Raw genomic sequence first — 23276 nt, forward strand, 5'->3', positions numbered from 1 at the left:
CCCCTTCCATAAAAACGCGGGCAACTATTATAACTTATAGCCCTTACCCTGAGGGTTATGGCGGGGGGGGGGGGTGTCATCCTAAAATACATACTTACTGGACCTTTCAACTACGCTGACCAAAAGGGCTATCTAAAAATTTTGATTGGATATATTTGGGGAAATGATCGGCATAGGGGGGGGGGGCTGGTTACCATCAAATCACCTTCGACTACTAAAAAGGATACTAGAACTTTCAATTTCCAATCGAATTAGCCCCTTTCGAAGTTTCTACGACACCTCCTTCTATACGAAGTGCTCTAGTATCCACATTGCTCTCTATCTAGGCAGCGCTATTGCCCTCCCCATGATATTTTTATATCTTATGTGCATCACACGTATTTGGAAAGATGTTCGTCTGACACAATTATTTCTACGTCTACTTTCTGTAGTTTCTGGCTATACACATAGCTCATTTTCAAGACTACCATACAGGGATGCTAATATATATATATATATATATATATATATATATATATATATATATATATATATATATATATATATATATATATATATATATATATATATATATATATATATATATATATATATATATATATATATATATATATATATATATATATATATATATATATATATATATATATATATATATATATGTATATATATGTGTGTGTATTATAACCTTTATATTGTTTGTTATATTACAACATTTACCTATACTATTGCGGGAACCAGTTTATCTAAAATATTTGCAGGATTTCGAAATTCTTCCCTACAGTTGTATGTCTTGAAGGCAAACCAATGCTGGATTGCGGAAGATTATGCAATTCTTTATTCAACTATATTTCAAGTACATATAATTTATAATGTCAAGGAAAACGAACTATTAACCACCAAGCCCAGTAGCCTAATACAATAGGTCAATGAACGAATCCTATTTCTTCTTTAGTCTTACATAATATCGCACTTTTACTCCTTTTCTTTGCCATTAGATTTTTTGGACAGTAGATCAGATAGTCTAAATCTGCGTTTATAATAAGTCGACTGTCGGTATTGCAGATCTGTGCCATGAAGATAGTCCAGAATTCCTAAGGCTCCAAAACATTGATTAAACCTGGAAATAAAAAGAGGATCAATTCAGGGGGCTTACGGAAAGCAGTATCGGGACGTATATACGCGTGTTCAACATGCAGTAGAAAAAAAACAGCTTTGGTCAACAGAAACTTTTCTCTTCACTGCCAAAGTTTTTCGAATATGTCAGGCAGCGAAAAGTTTGATCTTCGTATAGCAAAACATTGCTACCCGCAAACAGAAATATTTTCTGGTCAAAAACTCTTCGACAGGAGAAATTATTACAGTACCAGGCATCAAACTTTCTGTTTACTTAATTACTTTTGAAGAAGCGAAAAATTCTGCTCTTTTCGCGGTAATATTTTCTCAGAGCTAATGTTGGCAATGAAAGAATGTATCGATATCCAAATGCTAGTAGGCTACTACACGGAAATAATTTTTGCTATTAAACCCTATTCTTGATATCCATACACAAAAAAATCTTTCCAAAAAGAAACTAAAGAGCTTCATTAAAACTTAAAACGAACAAAAAACCATTCCGTACATGAGAAGGCAGGCCCCTCCTTAACCCCGCGCTCTTTACTCTAAATTTGCGTTTTATTCCCAATACTTTAAGAACAACTGCTCTAGACCCAAGGAAGATTAGAATAGAAGCTATGTTCATAATATCTCAAGGAATGAAAGATTTTATTAATGTGTATTTGCTTCAAACAATACCATTTTCAGTTAAAATGTTCTAAAAGGCAATTGGTTACGTACCTATTGTATTCACAAATACATTCAGACTAACAGGGCAAAGTTTTGACATAAAGAGGGGAGTTGAGGGGGGCCAGCTCAGCTAAAACAAGAAATATTTTCCGTTCGCTTTAGGTTTAAGTGCACCTCTCATAGAATGCTGGACCTAATGGATGGGCCTAAGTTTATTATGGATGGCCCATCGTTAGGCCCTGTTAGGCCCATGCATTAGGCCCATCATTCGACTCTGTCTCACAACTCTATTTGTTAAAACAATAAAAAACTTTAGCTTAAAGAGCAAGGCGTCAAGGAGGGGACAGCCCCTTCCATATACGGAATAATTTCTTTTCGTTTTAAGTTTTAATGTCGCTCCTTACTTTCAGTTCAAAACACTTTGCTTTTTGTATTTAATTTCTGAAAGTTTTTTAATTAATGCAGCTTTGATTTTGGCTCAACGTAGATGAATAATTAAAATGAAATTTGTATATTAATTTTACTTTTTTTTGGCTAAATGGCTTTCTCGAAATTTTGATCTGACGTAACTTACGAAATAACTTACGTAACGAACTTCTATATTCGTATATTTTTGTTACTTATATGAGGGGTTCTCCCCCTAGTCAATACCTCGCTCGTTACGCTAAAGTTTGAATTTTGTTCCGATTCTTTAAGAATGACCTCTGAATCACAAAGGCGGTTTAATTAGAATAGATAGCTTTTTTGAAAGTACTAAACAAAACTTTAGCGTAAAGAACGAGGTATTGACTAGGGGAGAACACCTCATATACGTAATAGTCTCTGTTCGTCTTAAGTTTTAATGTTGCTCCTTACTTTCAGTTGAAAAAACTTATTTTTTATTTAATTTCTGATCGTTTTTTTAAAATAATGCTGGGAAATCCAGCGGCCCCCTTCATAGAAATGTCGCTTCTCCCATGACAATATCCTCCATGGAAAGATCCTCCCACGTAGCCTGCTACTCCGAACCCCTCCCTACCAGAAGAAATCCCTCCTGAAAACGTCTGCATACTTCCAAGTAACAAATGCTATATTTAAACAATGGGCAAAGTTCATAACTTAGAGCCCTTCCCCAGGGGACTCTGGGGGATTAAGTCATCCTCAAAAACATATTTATTAGGTTTTAGACTATGCTAAACAAAATGACTATCTCAAAATTTTGATCAGATGACTTTGGGAAAAAGTGAGCGTGGGAGGGGGCTTAGTTGCCCTCCAATTTTTTTGGTCACTAACAAAGGGCACTAGAACTTTTAATTTCCGTTCGAATGAGCCCTCACGCGACATTTTATGACCACTGGATCAATACGATCACCCCTAGAAAAAATAATAATAATAATAAACACGCTAGAAATAAACATGCTACATTTTTGCAGGCAGGAGCTTTAAACCTGTATAGTAGGGTTCTCTGATACGCTGAATATGATGGTTTGATTTTCATTAAAATTATATCACTTTTAGGGGGAGTTTCCCACTTTTTTTGAAAATAAGGGAGTTTTTTCAGGCTCTTAACTTTTGATGGGTAAAACTAAACTTTAATGAAACTTAAATATTTGGAATCAGCATGAAAATCCGATTCTTTTGATGTATCTACTGGTATCAAAGTTTTTATTTTTTAGAGCTTTGGTCACTATTGAGCCGGGTCGCTCCTTACTTACAGTTCGTTACCACGAAATGTTTGACTTAAAGTACTCCTCAAAAAATGTCTTTAAGTATGTATTTAAGTACTTGGAACTGTACTTAAGTACGTACTTAAGTATGGTGGCCGGTTTTTACCCCCCCCCCCCGGTGATTGCCCCTCAGAAAATACCCACCTCCCGGAAAATACCCCCCCCCCCGTGGAAAATACCCCCCCCCCAGAAAATACCCGCCCCGCAGAAAATATCCCCACCGTGGAAAATCCCCCCGCGAATATACGCCCCCCTCCCGAAAAATCCCCCCGGAAAATAACCCCCCCCCCCTCAAATTTATTTCTAAAGTAACAAATAAACTAACAAAAAACCCGGTGTGTTCTCGAATTTTACACAGCGTAACTTGAGTGAATGGCGCATAATACACAAATTCAAAAATTCCTTCCCCCTACGGAAATAAAAAGAATAAAACGGTACTTTTATGCTACACGCACTCTTTTATATATGTCAAACTGGAGACGCGACAGAAAACCCGTGTTGTGTGAGTTAATTCAAGACACTGCTATACAGTAATGAGTGTTTAGCATGATTTTCAATGCGTTGACGATATTTAAGCTGTTGTTTTTTGGGGTTTAGGAGGAGAAAAAGGTACCTAGGTTAGGTTACGTATTTGATATATGCTATGCTTTACCCCCCCCCCCCTTCCCTAATGCGCAAATATATAGCCCAAATTTGTTTTTAGGACTCACATCCCCCTCCCACGTCTTGAGGAATTTCCTGGTGGCACTCATGAAGCTCCCCACTTTGCCACTATTTGTACCGGTAAGCCCGTCATTGTAATCCATTATGATGCACTTAGCATTTTTTGTAATAGGAGGGGAGCTATCACGCTGCAGTACCCATATTATAGGCTGAGTAAAAATAATATTCCCGGGAATGACGGAATATTAGAGATTAATCCGTATCCCCCTTCCAAACCTCCCTCCAAATTTATATTAAGGCCCCCTAAAAAGCAAGAAAACACTGCAAATATATATTTAAAGGGAGATGATAAATATTTTTTTTTACATCTTGGTAACAACAAAGCTTATGATAGCACTTATCCCCCTCCCCAGGGAAATTTCTCAGTGGAATTCATGATCTTGCCCACGTTTCTCCCTTTTGTGCCGGTAAGCATTTGAGTGTAACCCTTTATATTACTCGGAAACAAATATTTCTGCAATTAGAGGTGACCTATCTCCCAGCAGGACCTTAATTACAGGCTTCCTCCCAAAATGCTCCTTCCTCACAGGATAAAACTTCCCTTCGGATCACTATTCTGTATTTATTTGAAGGTTTATTTAATGTTGAAAAATGCGGGCATAAAATACACTTTTTGGGACTTCAAGCACCCTCCCCCTACCCATCAATATGAAGATCCATTGGCATTCCTCCCTAATAGCTGACATACAACAATAAGAAGCTCTACATGATTTTGTCATTTTGTCTATATGTTTTGTTCTGAAAGGAATTGACTTAGTTAAAAGAAGCTCTAAAATAAATAGGCCTATATATGTTAATCTTTTACTTTATATATACTATGTGCATGTTTAGGGTTGAATTGGCCACGGTGTGGCATTGCTGCCTCTGAAACTGTTAAACTCAGTTTTCAATCGATCGGTTATCTCAGGGTTTTCCGTCGGTAGCTTTTCCTCTCCCTTTAGGACAATTCTTTTTTCTGTCGTGAAAATGGCAGAAAAGACCAGTTTGCTATGGCACAATCTTTTATACTTCTCAAAAGAGCACTATAAATTTTTACTTCCGTTTGAATGAGTCCTCTCTCGGTGTTCTAGGGCCATAAGTTGATCCGGTGAGCCCTGAGAGTAAAATCAACAAACAAATAAACACGCATCCATGATCATTCGTCTCAGAAATGATGCAAAATTCCGCCCATTGTAGATAAGGGCTTAAAAAACCTCTGCAATAAGATTTTCTAATATGCTGAATTAGATAATGTAGTTTTTATCAAGATAGTAGTAAGCGGCTAATGCATTGAAACCCAATGCATTGAAAACCTACACACATATCCATGCCTCAGGCGTAGGTTTGCGGGTAGGTCTTCAATGCATTAGCCGCTTACTACTCAAGATCACTCGTCATTTGGAGTATTTCTCCTCCTTTTTTCAAAGTGTAGCAAATCTTCTCAGGTTTGCGACTTTTGGCCGGTAGATTTAAACTTAGCGAACTTTATATGTTTAAAATTCAAGGAACTTTATATTAGCTAAAACTGTTTTTCTTAGAGTTTCAGATATGACCAGCACCAGTCTTTCTTTATTTATTGTTCGTTAACATGGACTGTGTGAAAGATGTATTAAACCGAGAATAAGACTTCTGTGGACGATAATAATAAGCCTTGTCTGTGAGACTGTTTTTGAAATGGAAGCAGAAACTATCTTGGACGAAGTTTTCTGTTAGAACCATATACTTGTTTACCTGTTCTAGCTTGAACATAGAAGAATTGTAGAAAATACAGGCCATCCAAACTTTCTTTTCCCGCTACGTCCCCGAAAGAGAAAGAGAAAAAAGATAACAAGCAAGGACTGTCAAATAACTAATATAGAAACTATTGGAGCTAAAATGAACAAGATTTATCATGAGAGAGAGAGAGAGAGAGAGAGAGAGAGAGAGAGAGAGAGAGAGAGAGAGAGAGAGAGAGAGAGAGAGAGAGAGAGAGAGAGAGAGAGAGAGAGATGGGTGGGGGGGGGTAACTTCTTTTTTATTTTACAATATGAAGATCAAAGTTTTTGTACATGTTTGTTTAGATACAAAAAAATATACTGGGTTAAAAACAAGGATATGGTTAAGGATAAGCGAATGGTGTGAGGTCTAAGTAGAGGAAAACGAATGTTAAAAACGAATTTGCTTGGGAGCTATTGGATGCATTATTAGCAAAATGTAGGCAAACTTGTGTCAACCGTTTCAAGGATAGCAAAATTAAGTCTAAGAAGAAAGAAGAGATAAACGACGAATTCATAAATACAGATAATTCTTAGAGATTGTTTTTAAAAGTTCCGAATGGTGTTTAAAATGCTGCTCCATAATGCGTCCATGACTCGACTTACTGCAACCACTCCGTCTTATCTTGTTTGTTTCAAGTTTTCCTCAAAAAAGCTATCCGACCTCTCCGCTCAACGTATTTTCGGTATTGAGACTTTTACTTTATTGGCCACCATGAGTAGAAGGCTATCTTATACTCCGATCGCTCACCCGTGCTGCCACCTACAACTTTTTTACATAGTTTAATGGGGACAGTGTCAATGACCTCTTTTTCCAAGGTCGATTTATTGTTATTGTTTTGGCCAAGTGCCCGCTAGGGAAGAATGTTATGATCTAGGAAAGAGTATTTGGCCAAGTGCCCGCTAGGGGAGAATGTTATGATGTCAGGAAACAGTATTTATTGTTGGTGTTTTTGGCCAAGTGCCCGCTAGGGAAGAGTGTTATGATGTCAGGAAAGAGTATTTGTAGTTGTAAGCTCGATGCAAATGTTATGATCCAGAAATAGTATTTGTTGTTGTTGTAAGCTCGAGGCAAATGTTATGATCCAGGAAAGAGTATTTGTTGTTGTTGTTTTTGGCCAAGTGCCCGCTAGGGAAGAATGTTATGATCTAGGAGAGAGTATTTGTTGTTGTTGTTTTTGACCAAGTGCCCGCTAGGGGAGAATGTTATGATCTAGGAAAGAGTATTTGTTGTTGTAAGCTCGAGGCCAATGTTATGATCCAGCAAAGAGTATTTGTTGTTGTTGTTGTTTTGGGCAAGTGCATGCTCGAGATAGATTGGAAACAATTCTCAAAGAAACATCTTAGCGATGAATTGTTTTAGCGCGGGAATCAGGTTTCTTAGTAATTTGAAATGTGTCAGCGCAGAGATGCCAAAAACAAAGGGAACTCGCTGAAATTACGTTTAGGGATTATTTGGGCGAAACCGTTTAGACATTTTATGGAATTATTTCGTTGAAACAGTTAGAGACATTTTAAAAGATGATTTTAGAAAAGGTTTTAGAAGAGGATTTGAGGATTAAATTCTGTGGTTGTTATAATACACAAGTTCCATTTAAACAGTGTTGTGAGGTCCCCTACCAAAACCCCAAGGGTTCCGATCCCCCCACCCCAACCCCGAATGAAGCCCCCGGTCCCCAAAGGTTCTCCGGGCTCCCAAAGGTCCCCCAAGCTCCCAAAGGACCACCCGGCCTTCAAGGCCCCCCATACCCTTAAAGGCCCTCCCCGGGCCCTGTCTTTCGTTGATGTGTGTTGTCTGAAACCTATGATTTGGGGTGTATGGGTTGCTATTTTTGACTTTTCTGAGTTGGATTTCTTAGTCTTTCATAGGTATGTGTTGTCTGAAACCCACGATTTGGGATGGGTGGTTTGCTATTTTTGACTTTTCTGAGCTGGATTTCTTACCCTTTCATAGGTGTGTCTTGTCAGAAAATTATGATTTGGGATGTGTAGTTTGCTAGTTGGACTTTTCAGAGCTAGGATTCTTAGTCTCTCATAGGCGTTTGTTGTCTGAAACCTATAGTTTGGGATGAATAGTTTGCTATTTTTATGAGCTAGGTTTCCTAGTATTTCGTAGGTGTGTGTTGTCTGAAACTTATGATTTGGGATATGTAAATTACTATTTCGGGCTTTTCTGAGCTGGGTTTCTTAGCCTTTCGTAGGGGTGTGTTGACTGAAACCTATGATTTGGGATATGTAAATTACTATTTCGGCTTTTTCTAAGCTAGATTTCTTAGCCTTTTGTTGGTGTGTGTTGTCTGAAACCTATGATTTGGGAGGTGTAGTTTGCTAGTTGGACTTTTCAGAGCTAGGATTCTTAGCCTTTCATAGGTGTGTGTTGTCAGAAAATTATGATTTGGGATGTGTAGTTTGCTATTTGGACTTTTCAGAGCTAGGTGTAAAACTATAGCATGATTCTAAAAGACACAATTTCCTAAATGTAAAAAAAAGGTGTTTTATTGAAATATTGGATATGAATACATATATTCTATCGTTTTTATTACTTTGACATCATCTTCATCATCAACCGCTGATCTCTCTCTATGTTAATAACAACTTTTCGTCTTTTAGCTGGTGGGGGGTGAAACTCTTTGCTATCACCATCGATATGTATATCTTCAACCATTCGTCTTTTAGTGGGTGGAGGGTGAAACTCCATTGTATCTTCATCCAATGCCATGTCTACTGGAGTTTTCAACTTTTTCTCCTCCCGTTCTACCGAATTTCCTACACTTGATAATGTTATATCCACCTCTTCAGTTAATGTCATTTCTCTCCATTGGCTACAATCAAAGATTGATTGTGCCTCCTGAAACTTAAAAATAAAATATGAGGATCATGCTAGTAAAGTTTAATCATTCATATACAATACTAAAGAAAACCAATTTTCAATGTTTGTCGACATTAAATTATTAAGAAGGCTATTATTTATTTGAAATATACATTTTACATTTTTAATTTTTATGTTTTTGATTTTATATCGATGAAGAGCTTAATCGCAGCTTCAACTAGTTATTTTTTTTTTGTTTGGCATAGATGAAAGGTCCAATACCCAGGTTAAACCAAGAGGTTTTAATTTCAGGAAAAAATTACATTTTTGACATTGTTTGACAATTTACTAAATTTTAAAGTTTTCTTTAGCTTCAAATGTTTTTGTCGGTCACCGCCTTTAATCATTCATATATAATACTGAAGAATACCAATTTCCACTGTTTGTCGACATTAAATTATTAAGAAAGGCTATTATTTCTTTGAAATATACATTTTACATTTTTAATTTTTATGTTTTCGATTTTATATTGATGAAGAATTTAATCGCAGCTTCAACTAGTTATTTTTTTTTGTTCGGTATAGATGAAAGGTCCAATACCCAAGTTAAACTAAGAGGTTTCAATTTCAGGAAAAAATTACATTTTTGACATTGTTTGACAATTTACTAAATTTTAAAGTTTTCTTTAGCTTCAAATGTTTTTGTCGGTCACCGCCTTTAATCATTCATATATAATACTGAAGAAAACCAATTTCCACTGTTTGTCGACATTAAATTATTAAGAAGGCTTTTATTTCTTTGAAATATACATTTTACATTTTAAATTTTCGTGTTTTTGATTTTATATAGATGAAAAATTTAATCACAGCTTCAACTACTTATTTTTTTTTTGTTCGACATAGATGAAAGGTCTAATACCTGAGTTAAACTAAGAGGTTTCAATTTCAGGAAAAAATTACAATTTGACATCATTTGATAATTCATTAATTTTAAAGTTTTCTTTAGTTTCAAAAAGGTTTTTTTGTCAGTCACAATCTTTTAATCATTCACAAACAATACTAAAGAAAACGACTTTCCAACGGTTAATTGATTTTAAATTATTAAGAAGGCTCTCATTTATTTGAAATATACATTTTGAATTTTTAATTTTCATGCTTTTGATAAGTATCTTGTCCTTTTGGTGTAAATTGCAGCTGAAGGCTTATCGCAAAATCACTGTTTCAAGTTTTTTCATATACTAAAATTGAAGGAAGCTAGAAAATGTAAAAATTCTCTTTACCCGAATATTCTTCAGAGCCCAACCTAACTAAGATGCGAAAACTGTTTCAAGTTTTTTCATATACTAAAATTGAAGGAAGCTAGAAAATGTAAAAATTCTTTTATTATATATATATATATAATAAATATATATATATATATATATATATATATATATATATATATATATATATATATATATATATATATATATATATATATATATATATATATATATATATATATATATATATATATATATATATATATATATATATATATATATATATATATATATATATATATATATATATATATATATATATATATATATATATATATATATATATATATATATATATATATATATATTTATGTTTTTGTCTCTCTCTCTCCTCTCTCTCTCTTTCTCTTTATCTCTCTCCCTCTCTCTCTCTCTCTCTCTCTCTCTATCTCACTCTCTTTCTCTCTTTCTCACTATGCCTGTGTGTCTGAGCGGGTGTTCACATGTTTCCGTGTCTGACTCTGTCCAATTGTAGGTGTTTTGTCGGTTATTGAAGTAAACTTTACTAAGACCTTACCAATATTTTCCCAAACCCAGAATATTCTCCAAATTTCTTTCTAATATTTTCAGTTGATTGTTTCATTGGACTGGTTAAATAGTCCTCTGAACAGTCTATACAAAATCAGATTTATTGAAGTCAACTTTGCTAAGACCTTACCAATATTTTCCAAAAACCCAGAATAGTCTCCAATTTTCTTTTTTTATCTTTTCAGTTGATTATTTTATCGGACTCGGTTAAATAGACCTCTGAAAAGTCTATACAAAATCAGATTTATTGGAGTCAAATTTACTAAGACCTTACCACCATTTTCTAAAAACCCAGCAATTCATACTAATATATATAATTTTAATCATATCCAAACGTAATTCAAAGAAATTTAGTTTTTTTCCACATAGGATATCAATTTTGTCAATATGAACGGCCTATATTTATTTCCATATCATTAATTCTTATGTTTGATCGGGGTGCTGTAAATTTTTCAATATATATATCAAACGAATTGTCTTTTAATGCTGATTTTGAATATCTTTAATTTATTTTGTTTAACTTAATCTATCTAAAGTTATTATAAAATTAAGAATTATTGAATTAGAAATTCTGACGTCATTGTATGATATGTTTCCGCAATACATTTGTATTTGGCTTTGGAGGCAAAATTACTTATAGGCTATTGGAATATATAGGAGTTAGAAACATAATTTCAACCTACTGACGAGAAGAATATTTTATTCGAAATAATTGAAAGTTCCATTAACTATGCATGTGGGGATGACATAAACTCCACAGGCCCATTAGGCACGGGTCATAAGTTTTGCAAATGAAGTTATGTTAATCATAATGAAATATGCCAAAATATGATGAGAAAATAATACTTTAGTAACAAAATTGTGGAAACTACAAAAAGAATTATGGAAAGCATGCCGTCCAGAACGCATCATATTAAATACCTAACTTAACCAACTCTATTTATTAGTTAATTAATTAAAATATACCTGCATAGTAGTTTGTCTCACTGAGACTAAGCTAATTATCTCTTAATGCAGACACAGAAATTGGTTTTACTCAGATTAAGAACTTGAACAAATTAGTTTTACTCAGATCAAGAACTAGTCGTATTCATTCAGAAGGCGTCATCTCAAAGTGGTTTTTAGGCTCATAAGATTTGACATCCAGTTATGTGAGGACACTAGAATGCTTTACGTGCACTATAATTCATCAAAACTTGATTAACTACATGTTTCCCCAACCCTCAGCTTTATTGGCTAAGTAGACAATACAGATATAATTTCACATGGTGGTGTTGCATTACAATCCTTGATGTTTTGATTGAGATTTACTTTCCCTATAATACATTAAAAAATAATAACAATAACAAAATATTCTAAATAAGAACACACGCTTCAATCTTATTCTGGCCTTCCCACCCTAAATTTTTGTTTTATTTATAACTGTTTCTTCTACTAGTCCTGATGTGAGTTAAGAAAACGTGATACTGACTCAATATGTCAATAAAATGTAATCTTTCAATTGACAGAATTTTAACACCTCTCTGAAAAGTAGGTCATCTCCTATATTTGGAGTCCCGTCAGTAACATGAGTAGATTTAACGTAACAGAATAGTTTTACCCTCCCATATTTGGAGTCCAGTTCTCCTGTAAATATATGTATGGTCGTAATGTACGGTGGTGGTTTTCTGGTCGGTGTACAATAGTCTCCCATATATGGATGTAAGACTTGGATCTATTAAGAGCACACTACTTGTAGAGCTGTTTTCTTTTCAAGATTGAACGTCCTGTTTAGAATACAGTCCATCACAAACCAATTGGCTCGGTTAGAATCTGCATTTTCTGGCATTTTGATCCCATTTGGGTAAAAAAGTTTTAATATGGCACAAAGTTGCAGAAAACATGAATTTGCTATAGTTTGTCAGTAAGGAGGACTCAAAACCTCCTGTTTAGGGTTTTAAACTGTAAAAAAAATGATCTGTTATTTTAGAATTTCCGTTCTCTGGCATTTTATCCTCTTTTTGCAAAAATTGATGTTTTGCGGCACAAAATAGCTGAAATCATAGACAGCACCATAGCGCTACCTAAGTACAAACTGATGTGGGTAAAATGTTTCTTTTTATAGACCAGGGCACTTCGCATCGAAGGAAATGTCATAGAAACTTTAAAAAGAGCCATTAGATTGAAATTAAAAGGGCTGTTGTCCTTTTTAATAGTCGAAAGTGATTGAAGGTCAATTAACCCCCTCGCGCGGCCACCATCTCCCCAAACACATCCAACCAAATTCTTAAGATAGCCATTTTGTTTAACGTAGTTGAAAAGTTCGGAAATTAGATCTTTCAGGATGACAACCCCATCCACAGCCCTCAGGGTAAGGGTGGTTAGTTATGCCGTGGGCAAAGTTATGCAAAGTTAGGGCAAAGCTATGCCGTGGGGGTATATAAGGTGTAAATAGAAAGGGCAGTCGTATAAACTTCGGAAGGGGCTCATTGGATTGGTAATCAGATGTTCTAGTTCCTTTATCAGGATTCAAAGTCATCGGAGGGCTGATACTCCCAGCAGGTCGTATTTTCCCGAAATGCATCTGATAGAAATCTTGAGATTGCCATTTATTGTCCTGGAAACTTCAAAAAAAGCTCATTCGATTGGAAATTACAAGAGCTAGTGCCCAATTTAATAGTCATATGTGATTGGAGGGCAACAAGCCCCCTCCCCCGCACCCATCAGTTCCCAAAACACATCTAATCAAAATTTCAAGATAGCCATTTTGTTCAGTGTAGTTGAAATGTCTGGAATTTATGTCTTTTTGAGAATGACATCCCCCCGCCCGCAGCCCTCAGCGCAATGGTTTTAAGTCACGCCTCGAGAGTATATACGGTTTTTATGGGAAGAGTGGTCGTGTTAACTCCGGAGGGGACTCATTGCATTTGAAATCAGATGTTCTATTGCCCTTTGTAAAAGTCAAACTGATCCGGGCAGCCACCATCCCCCACGTCGTATTTTCCATAAATGTATTCGATAGAAATTTTGAGATAGCCATTTGTTCAAAAATAGACCGAATATTTTGCAATAAGGTCTTTGGGGTTGACAGAAGCCCCCAGAGCCTTGGGGTAAGGGTTGTAAGTAATACCTTAGGGGCATATAAGGTTGTAATGCAAAGGGGTGGTCGTGTGAACTGTAGAAAGGCTCATTTGATTGGCAATATATAGTTCTAGATCTCTTTTAAGATTCAAACATGATGAAAAGCAACAAGCTCCCCCTTGACATCCTCTTTTCCCGAAATTGTGAGATAGCAATTTTGTTACCTTTAGCCCAAAAGTCATGCAACAATGTCTTTAGGGTGGGAATAATCCCCCAGAGCCCATGGCCAAGGGTTGTAATTTACGCCCCAGGGCATTTAAGGTTTTCTTGGAATGGGTGGTATTATACAACTTGGATCGGATGGAGCTCATTAGACTGGAAGTCAGAAGTTGTAGTCCACTTTTTAAGAGTCAAAAGTGACTCTTACCAGAACATATCCGATTGAAATTTTAAGAGAGCTATATTGTTCAACATTGTTGAAAGGTCCAATAATTATGTCTTTGGGGGTGTCATCCTCCCCAAAGTCTTCAGGAAAAGGGCTCTAAGCTAGGCAATTTGTTCATTGTTTACACATAGTATATGTTATTAAGAAAGGTATGCATGCTTGAACTGTACTTTCCAAGAAGACGCAGGGCATTCACTTGAGATTTTCAAACGATGTTGAGAAGAGTGCTGAACTAAATCAAAACCCATTATGTGTATACGGATTGTCTATACGGTGTAGCACACGAATAACTAAGTAAAATAAGTTGGAAAACTCAGGAAATGATAAGGGACATGATCAAAATGGCAATTTTTGCGTGCTACCCATACTATTACAATTACCACCACTGCTACTACCACAGTGCTCCATTTACAACATTGAAAGGAAATTTGAACTAAATCAAAAGACGCTATGTGCATGCACACGGTCAAAATACCGTATGTCAAGAATTGATTTGGGACTTTCAGAGAATGCTTAAAGGGGAAAATAATTTCACCAAAAGGCAATATGTGCACACTACTGCTACTACTACTGTTACTGCTACATTTACTACTACTGCTACTACAACTACTACTGATTCTAGTGCAACTAATTGCAAGGTTAAGAGCATTGAAATAAAAATTTCAAGAAGTATATTAAGATACAGATAATCAAAAGGACATATCAGCAATGCCGTAGCATTGGCTAATTGTATTAAGTTGAAACTTCCAGGACTGGATGAGAGGGATGTTCTACTGACCAAAAGGCAACATAATAATGCTACTGCTATTCATTACTATTGCTTGTAATATCAATGCTACTATATCATAGCAACAAGCCGTCTGTATGCAGGTTGTCAAAAGGGTATAACAATAATAACATAGGAATAATTTGGTGCTTGATGCTGAAAATAACAGAGCTTGCTGTGAGTGATGCTGAACTAACAAAAAAAAAATATTTTCATCCTAATACTACTGCTTCTACTCATACTACTACTGCTGTTACTATTATTTATACTTCTATTACTACTATTACCACTAAAGCCTAGGCTACTACAATTAATTCTACTGCTACTACTGCGACTGCTGTTATCAAAACTAAGAATAGGAAGGCAAAATATTCGGGATATGCAGACACTGTACGGAACTAATTCAAAACACAGTATCCCCACACAGGTGGTGAAGCAGACACAAAAGAAAGGCTTCAAGAACGGTTGATAGTATTAATCTGAAACCTTCAGCATGTGTTGAAGAGGATGTTGAAGAAACCAAAGGTGCTATGCACATACTGCTATTAATGCTGTTACAACTATTGCTACTACTGAAGTCAAGGGTATTAAGGTGAGGCTTTTAAGGAATATTAAGGCGGATGTTGAACTAAATAAAAAAAAAACTATGAGCATGTAGGTTTTCAAAAAGGTGACAAAGAAATATCTGAAGAACAACTTAAATCTTTAAGTTAGAGTAAGTTGTGGGGGATTTTGAACTAGACAGAGTACCCTATGTATAGACTTTTAATACTACCGCTACAGTTACTGTAACTAATGACGCTAAGGGTAATAAGGTGAAACTCTTAGGGAACATTTAGGAGGAGTTTTATGTAAACGAAAAAACTGTATGCATTCAGGTTTTCAAAAGGGCATATAAGCAATATCCTAAGCAGTACCACTCTATAATGGATAGAGATATAAATGAAACTTTTAAAGGAGCTAATTCGATTAAAAATTTAATGTTCTGGGGCCTTTTTTAAGAGTAAAAGAGACCGGAGGACAAGCAACCCTTCTCTCAAGCCTATTCATTTTCCAAACACATCGAGTAAAAAAGTTAAGACAGCCATTTTGTTCAGCATAGTAGAACGCTTCAGCAACTACGTTTTTAGAGATATTTAGCATGTCAATCCTCCCCCACGATTATGAAATTGGCCCATTATGCTTTAAAACTAAATGTTGCTTTAAACTAAATCAAAAGACATTGTGTTTATGGTTGCCAATAAGATACCTTAGATATATATCGAGAAAGGTATTAAGTCGGAACCTTTGGAACTACTACTATTACTACTTCTGCTCTTACAATTTAAATTAATAAAAAGATTGTAAGTTTATCCAGGTTGTCAAAGAGCATAGATAGAATCTTTTAGGAATGATATTATGTTTTATTTTTCAGGTCAACTTCAGAAGTTATAAAATTAAACTAAAAAATACTGTTTGTGTCAGAATTGAAAATCGTTGAAAAAGTTTCTCCAATATACAAATAACAACCCAAACTATGGATTCTTATAGAAAAAAATGAAAAGATGAAAAACATTTTTTTTTCCATGGAAAAGACTATGTCAATAAGAAAGAAACAGAAATTAATTTAAAAAAACTTTTTCCACAAAACAGGTTTTTCAAAGAAAAGTGAAGAGTTCCTTTAAGACAAAATGAGCAGATATAAAGTCAAATCATCTTTCAGGCGTAAAACCGCAATAAATCACTATTAATAACTAGATGAAACTCCAAATGAACATAATTTAAAATAAAAAAACGAGTCAAACTCAAAACGAGCAGAAATTAAAATGAATAGGGCTGATAACCCCATGCCTTCTTAAGACCAAAACACAATTTGCGTTTTACTGAAATCAAAATACATTATAAATGTTTTCACTTGTTTTACTTTCATAAATAAATAATTGTCAAGACTTTAAGGGATAATTATCAGTATATGTGAATTAAACTGACAATCCACGGTAATTTTTTTTTTTTTTTTTTTTTTTTTTTTTTAGTAAAGCGCAATTTCAGTACTGGTCTTGAGAAGGCATGGGGTTTAACAGCCCTACTGATGCTAATTTCTTCTCGTTTTAAGTTTTGTTTATTTACTGATATTTATTTGCGGTAATTTACGCTGGGAAGATAATTTTACTTTATTTCTACTCAGTTTTGGCTTAACGGAGTTCTTTAATTTTCTTTGATAAGCTTTTTTTGTTCGGAAAAAGTTATTTAGAGTATTGTAATATTTTTTAATGTATAGTAATCATAAGCAGCGCAATAGCGCCGCCTAAGTAAAGAACGATGTTGGCACAATGTATTATTTTTTCCCCCTTTAGACCAGAGCACTTTGTATCGTAAGGGGTTGTCGTAGAAACTTCAAAAAGGGCTCATTTCATTGGAAATTGGGATGGTTAGGGCCCTTTTTAATAGTCGAAAGTGATTGGAAGGCAACTAACACCCCTTCCACGCCCACCATTTCCCCAAACACATCCAATCAAAATTTTTAAATAGCCATTTTGTTCAGCGTAGTTGATTTCCAAATAGAAATTATGTTTTTGAGGAGGACACTCCCCTACAGCCCTCAGGGCAAGGCCTGTAAGTTATACCCTGGGGTCATATAAGGTTTTTATAGAAAGGTCAAGACTTTAGCACTTTGTACCGTACGGGTTGTCGTAGAAACTTCAAAAAGGGCTCATTTCATTGGAAATTGGGATGGCTAGGGCCCTTTTTAATAGTCGAAAGTGATTGGAAGGCAACTAACACCCTTTCCACGCCCACCATTTCCTAAAAACATCCAATCAAAATTTTGAGATAGCCATTTTGTTCAACGTAGTTGATTTCCACATAGAAATTATGTTTTTGAGGAGGACACTCCCCTACAGCCCTCAGGGCAAAGGCCTGTAAGTTATGCCCTGGGGTTATATAAGGTTTTTATAGAAAGGTTTGTCGTAGAAACTTCAAAAAGGACTCATTCGATTGGAAATTCAAGTGGCTAGTGCCCTATTTAATAGACGAAAGAGGTTGGAGGGCAACTAATCCGCCTCTCACGCCCACCTTTTTCCCATACACATCCAATCAGTAGTAACCCCATAAAATGCTCAAACAAAAGCCCTCCCCAGTTTCAAAGACATTTTCTTGCTTAATGTTTTTTGATGTTTGTCAGTTGTTGGTTATGAGTGTTGGTTATGTGATTTGTTGGTTATGTTTGATGGTTATGTTTGTTGGTTATGTTGGTTATGTTATGTTGATTTTGTTTGATGGTTATGTTATATTGATGTTTGCTGGTTGTTGTTTGATGGCTATGTTATGTTGATGTTTGTTGGTTGTTGGTTATGTTCGATGGCTATGTTGTTTGATGGTTATATTATGTTGATGCTGTTTGATGTTTGTTGGTTATGTTTGCTGGTTATGTTGTTTGATTGTTATGTTGTTTCTTCTTGATTATGTTTGATGTGTGTTGTTTGATGGTTATGCCATGTTTGATGTTTGTTGGTTATGTTGGTTATGTTATGTTGGTTATGTTATGTTGGTTATGTTTGATGATTTTGTGATTTGTTGGTTATGTTGGTTGTGTTGTTTGATGTTTCTTGGTTATGTAATTTGTTGGTTGTTGGTTGTGTGATTTGATGGCTATGTTGTTTGTTATGTTCGAAGGATATGTTTGAAATAAATGGTGTTACTAGGCAAAATTCTCACGTTCTTTCTAGGCAAAATCATGTCTAGACACGTTCCAGGGTGGTAGAAGTCCCCTGCGATATTTTTTCAGACAAAAACATGCATGTCCAGGTGTTTTTCCTCCTATTAATGTCCAAACATAGCTCCCCAGGTGGTTGAACTCTCCCACGATGCTTTTCTAGGCAAAAACATGCCTTATATACATGTCCAAACATAGCTTTCCAGATGGTAGAAGTCCCCCACGATGCCTTTTTAGGCAAAAACATACCTCCCCAGGTGTTTTCCCCAATTTATATGTCCAAACATGAATCTCAGCTATCAAAACTCCCCAAGATGTTTTTCTTGAAAAAACATACCTCTCCAGGTGTTTTTCCTCCTATACATGTCCAAACATAGCTCCACAGGGGGTAGAACTCCCCCATGATGCCTTTTTATTAAAAGCCTTAGAGAACTTTCGGTAAAGTGCCCCAGGCAAGTCGTCTATGAAACCATTCACAGTATTTGCATCAGCAACCATATTCTAAAACTAACCCATTGCATGACAGGTAAGATTCCCCATTTTTTGTCACTCGTTAGAATGATGCGTTACTCTCCCGATTTGATAAACTCCAGGGGATATATGCTCTCAAGATATTAATAACGATAACACAAACATGCATCTTTTCTTTACGTGGGATATTAGATTTCACACTATCACGACAATACGCCTCCCCCCCCCCTCCTAGCATGCGATACAGGAGGAATATGGTTCATATTAGGTGCAATTTTTAGGCATTATTGTGGCTTATAAAGGAATAAAATATAAAGAACAACATGGGTAATTTAAGGAAAGATGAGCGAAGAGGACTCCAGGGGATGGGAGGCGTCTGTGGGGGAAGAAGGCCTGTTTTTCGCTCACCAACTCACCGCTGTTATACTTTAAAAAATCGCTACAAAAAGCGGTAATTTTCAAGTGTATTTTTATTGTTAGCATGCCTCCTTCCACTAGGGTGCCTGCCCTGCTTGCTGCCCGCCACCTAGGGCGTGTCCAGTCCCCCGAGCGGTTTGTCTCAGCCGAGGGCACATCAGGGAGGAGATCATAACATGCGCAAAAAGACCCATGTATTATAGAAACTTGGGGCTCCTAGCATACAACCCCTGAGGGTAGGGGAGGGAGGGAGTGATATTAGATGCAAAGTTAAGACATATTAAGAGCTTTTAAGGAAATGTCCCTTTTTTCATTAAGATAAATTAATGAATATTTAAAAATATCTTAACAATTGGTTCAAACCTCCTAGTAGCATTCATTTTCAGAGGGCGCCTTGATAATAGAACTAATTTTTAGGAATTATTGTGGCTTATAAAAGAACAAAATATATAAACAATAGCATGCATAATTTAAGGAAAGACGAGGGGAGAGGACTCCAGGGTAGGAGGGGGCGTCTGCGAGGGGAAGAGGCCGGTTTTTCCCTCACCAGCTCACCACTATTATATTTATAATTTCTTCGCTAATTTTGAAGTGTATATTTATTGTTATCCTGCCTCCTTCGACTAGGATACCGGCCCTGCTCGCTGTCCACCTCCGAGGAACTGTCTAGTCCCCTTGAACGGTTTGTATCAGCCAAGGGCACATTTTTTTCAGCGAAAATATCCAAAAGGTCGCAAAGGAGGGGAAATTCCTGTTCCACCTATCCCGCGCACTACGGAGAAAGTTGGTCAGTATCTACTCATTTTGGGGGGCAAAATCCGGGCTTCAGCTAGACGATAAAGGAGTTTAAAAAATGGTCTTGCTCAAGATAACTTAAAAAGTAGTAATAGTGGGGAAGTTATCATAGAATTTCAAGGATATGACCATCTCTGACATCACATCATCCCTGTTTCTAGCGCTCAGCTAGCACGATTCACACCCCAGGCAGCCCACCCAAGATTCGAAGCGTTCTATTATTTCTTCAGTATTACCCAAGATTCCCACCCATTTTTGACATATTGTTTTTCTGGGAGATTCCCAGTATTTCTGTGGCCAGGTCTAATATGAATGACGCTAGTGTATCTCACAAGCTAAACTAAAAGGACCCCATGGGGCTCCAGCACGGCACACACACACACACGGGTGCTGTATAATAACGGCAGTACATATCTTAAGCAAAGATACCCAATTAGAGAGGATTGAAAATCAACTTGTGAGAAGAGTTGATGCCCAAATCGTGAAAAAGTATACTTATAGCCCAGAGTGGAATGGGGCTGCCAAACTCTTTTCACACTGACACCATCCCTCATGCTCCCCCCGTCATCCATGTGGTACCAAACCTCACCTCCTAGGACATTTTCAACCCTTTTCGTTCCGAGAATAAACTTTTGGAATCACATTAAACAATATATTTTTGAAAACAGAGAAGTCACCCCCTTTCTTTCTACTGTTTGATACTCTAAGCATTTCACCTAACAATGCAAGACTATTACTGCCCCCTACAACACACCTCTTTAATTGCCCACCGCCACCCCCCTAAAAAACAATTTTCAGATATTTTTTATTAAAAGTTTTACTTCAAGTCGTTCATTCTGGTTTTCACAAACAATTCACGCCACAGTACCACATTACAGCTATTCTCTAGCACCCCTCTGTCATCGCCCCCCCCCCCCGACCCGAAAAAAAACACATTTCAGACATTTATTGTTAAAAGTTTTACTTCAAGTCATTTATTCGGGGTTTCAAAAACAATTTACGCCACAGTACCACACTATGACTACTATCTAGCACCCCCCTATCATCGACAAATCTCCCCCAAAAACACTTTTAAGAAATTTCTTGTTAAAAGTTTTACTTCAAGTCATTCATTCGGGTTTTCGCAAACAATTTATGCCACAGAGTATTTAAAACACTTCTTGGGCTTTTCTTGTTTTGGTAATGATTTTGAAGGTTAACCGCGATTGCTACACTTTGCCCTTGATTTCTACAATGGTGTTGATTTCTAGGGTTACTCGTGATTTCTATAGTTTGATTTGGTTCTTATGAAATTGTCAGGGTTTCATTGTTTTGCTAATGTTTGCATAGAACTTGACCATGTATTCTACACTTTGATCACAATTTCGATGGTATGGTCTTGATTTCTATTACTTCGTCTAGAGTTCTAGGGTTGAATATGTCATGTCAGTAAGTAACTTACAATTTTTCTTGGAACATACTGCCTTTCTCGGCTTTAATGTTTCGTAGTGATAAGAAACATTCGTTTCTCACTTGATGCATTGTAAGAACGTCAGGGAATATGATTTTTTTTACCTGAGACACCAAGCATTCTTGGGTTTAATGTGTCTTGACAATAAGCAATAATCACGTTTTGCTATCCCTATGACACCAATCATCATCAGTGTAAAGGTCTGTATACACACACAAAATAAACCCATACACACAAACACAAAGACACACACACAGACACGCACACACACAGACACAAACACACAGAGACACAAACACACACGAACACAAAACACACACAAACAAAACACGCACAAACGCACGAACACAGAAGACACACACCCACACAAAAACAACACACACAAACACACAAACACAAACCACGCACACAAACAAAAACACACACACTCAACCAAAATCACACACAAACACAAAACACAGACAAAAAACACAAACACTCACCCACACACACACACACACACACACACACACAATCACACACACAAAACCACGCACACACACAAAAACACGCACAGACGCACGAACAAAAAACACACACACTCGCACAAGAACACACACACACAAACACACAAAAACACGTACAAAGACAAACAAAAACTCACACGAACACAAAACACACACACAACAAAACACACACAAACAAACGTAGATACACACACACGCACAAACACACAAACACGAACACAAAATTACACACACACACACACACAAACACACACTCACAAAAAAACACACACACACAAACAAAGATAAACAAACACAAACACACACAAAAACACACCATTGGATTTTCTTTCCTTGAACTGTAAGACCTAGAATAGTTTTGCAGTGTTATATCACGATTTACCTTCTCACGGTTACGCTCTCTTGATGTTTCAAAGTTCATTTGGAATTTTTCGTTGAAATGTAGGACTTGGAATATTTTTATACTGTTGTGTCGTGGCTTACCTTGTCCAAGCTACATTCTGTCATTGTTTCAAAGTTCATTTTAGGAAATGTAACACTTTGAATATTTTCGTAGCGATGTCTCTTGTCAGCGTTACATTGTGTGGATATTTCGAAGTTCAGTTTGGAATTTTTTGTTGAAATGTAAGACTCGGAAAACTTTTATACTGTCGTGTCGTGGGCTACCTTGTCACTATGACATTCTCTTGATGTTTCAAATTTCATTATGGCATTTTTGTATCGAAATTTAAGACTTGGAATATTTTTGTACTGTTGTCTTGTGGTTCACCATGTCAGTGCTACATTCTGCTCATGTTTCAAAACTCACTTCCGGGTTTTTTCATCGCAATGTAAGACTTGAAATACTTTTTTACTGGTTTACCTTGTCAGTCTTACATTCAGTTGATGTTTCAAAATTCAGTTGCAATTTTTTTCCTTGAAATGCAAGACTTGAAATATTTTTGTAATGTTATGTCATGATTTACCATGTAATAGTTACACTCTCATGATGTTCCAAAGTTAATTTTGGAATTTTTTCATTGAAATGTAAGACTTGGAATATTTTTTTAGTGTTGTGTCGTGGTTTACCT

General features: G+C 36.1%; 1 protein-coding gene across 1 annotated transcript in view; it reads right to left on the bottom strand.

The window, feature by feature from the left end:
- Positions 1-823: 823 nt before the first annotated feature.
- LOC148955099 (fatty acid hydroxylase domain-containing protein 2-like) overlaps positions 824-23276 on the bottom strand; it is a 65470-nt gene continuing 43017 nt past the window's right edge. The window contains exon 6 of the mRNA XM_089100333.1: positions 824-1120. Coding sequence (XP_088956459.1) covers positions 976-1120 — 145 coding nt within the window. The 3' untranslated portion in view covers positions 824-975. The remainder of the gene's footprint in view (positions 1121-23276) is intronic.

Source organism: Artemia sp. Qi Xiang Cuo, chromosome 2 (assembly GCF_049724085.1).
Source record: "Artemia sp. Qi Xiang Cuo chromosome 2, ASM4972408v1, whole genome shotgun sequence".
In the NCBI taxonomy this organism is placed as follows: Eukaryota; Metazoa; Arthropoda; class Branchiopoda; order Anostraca; family Artemiidae; genus Artemia; species Artemia sp. Qi Xiang Cuo.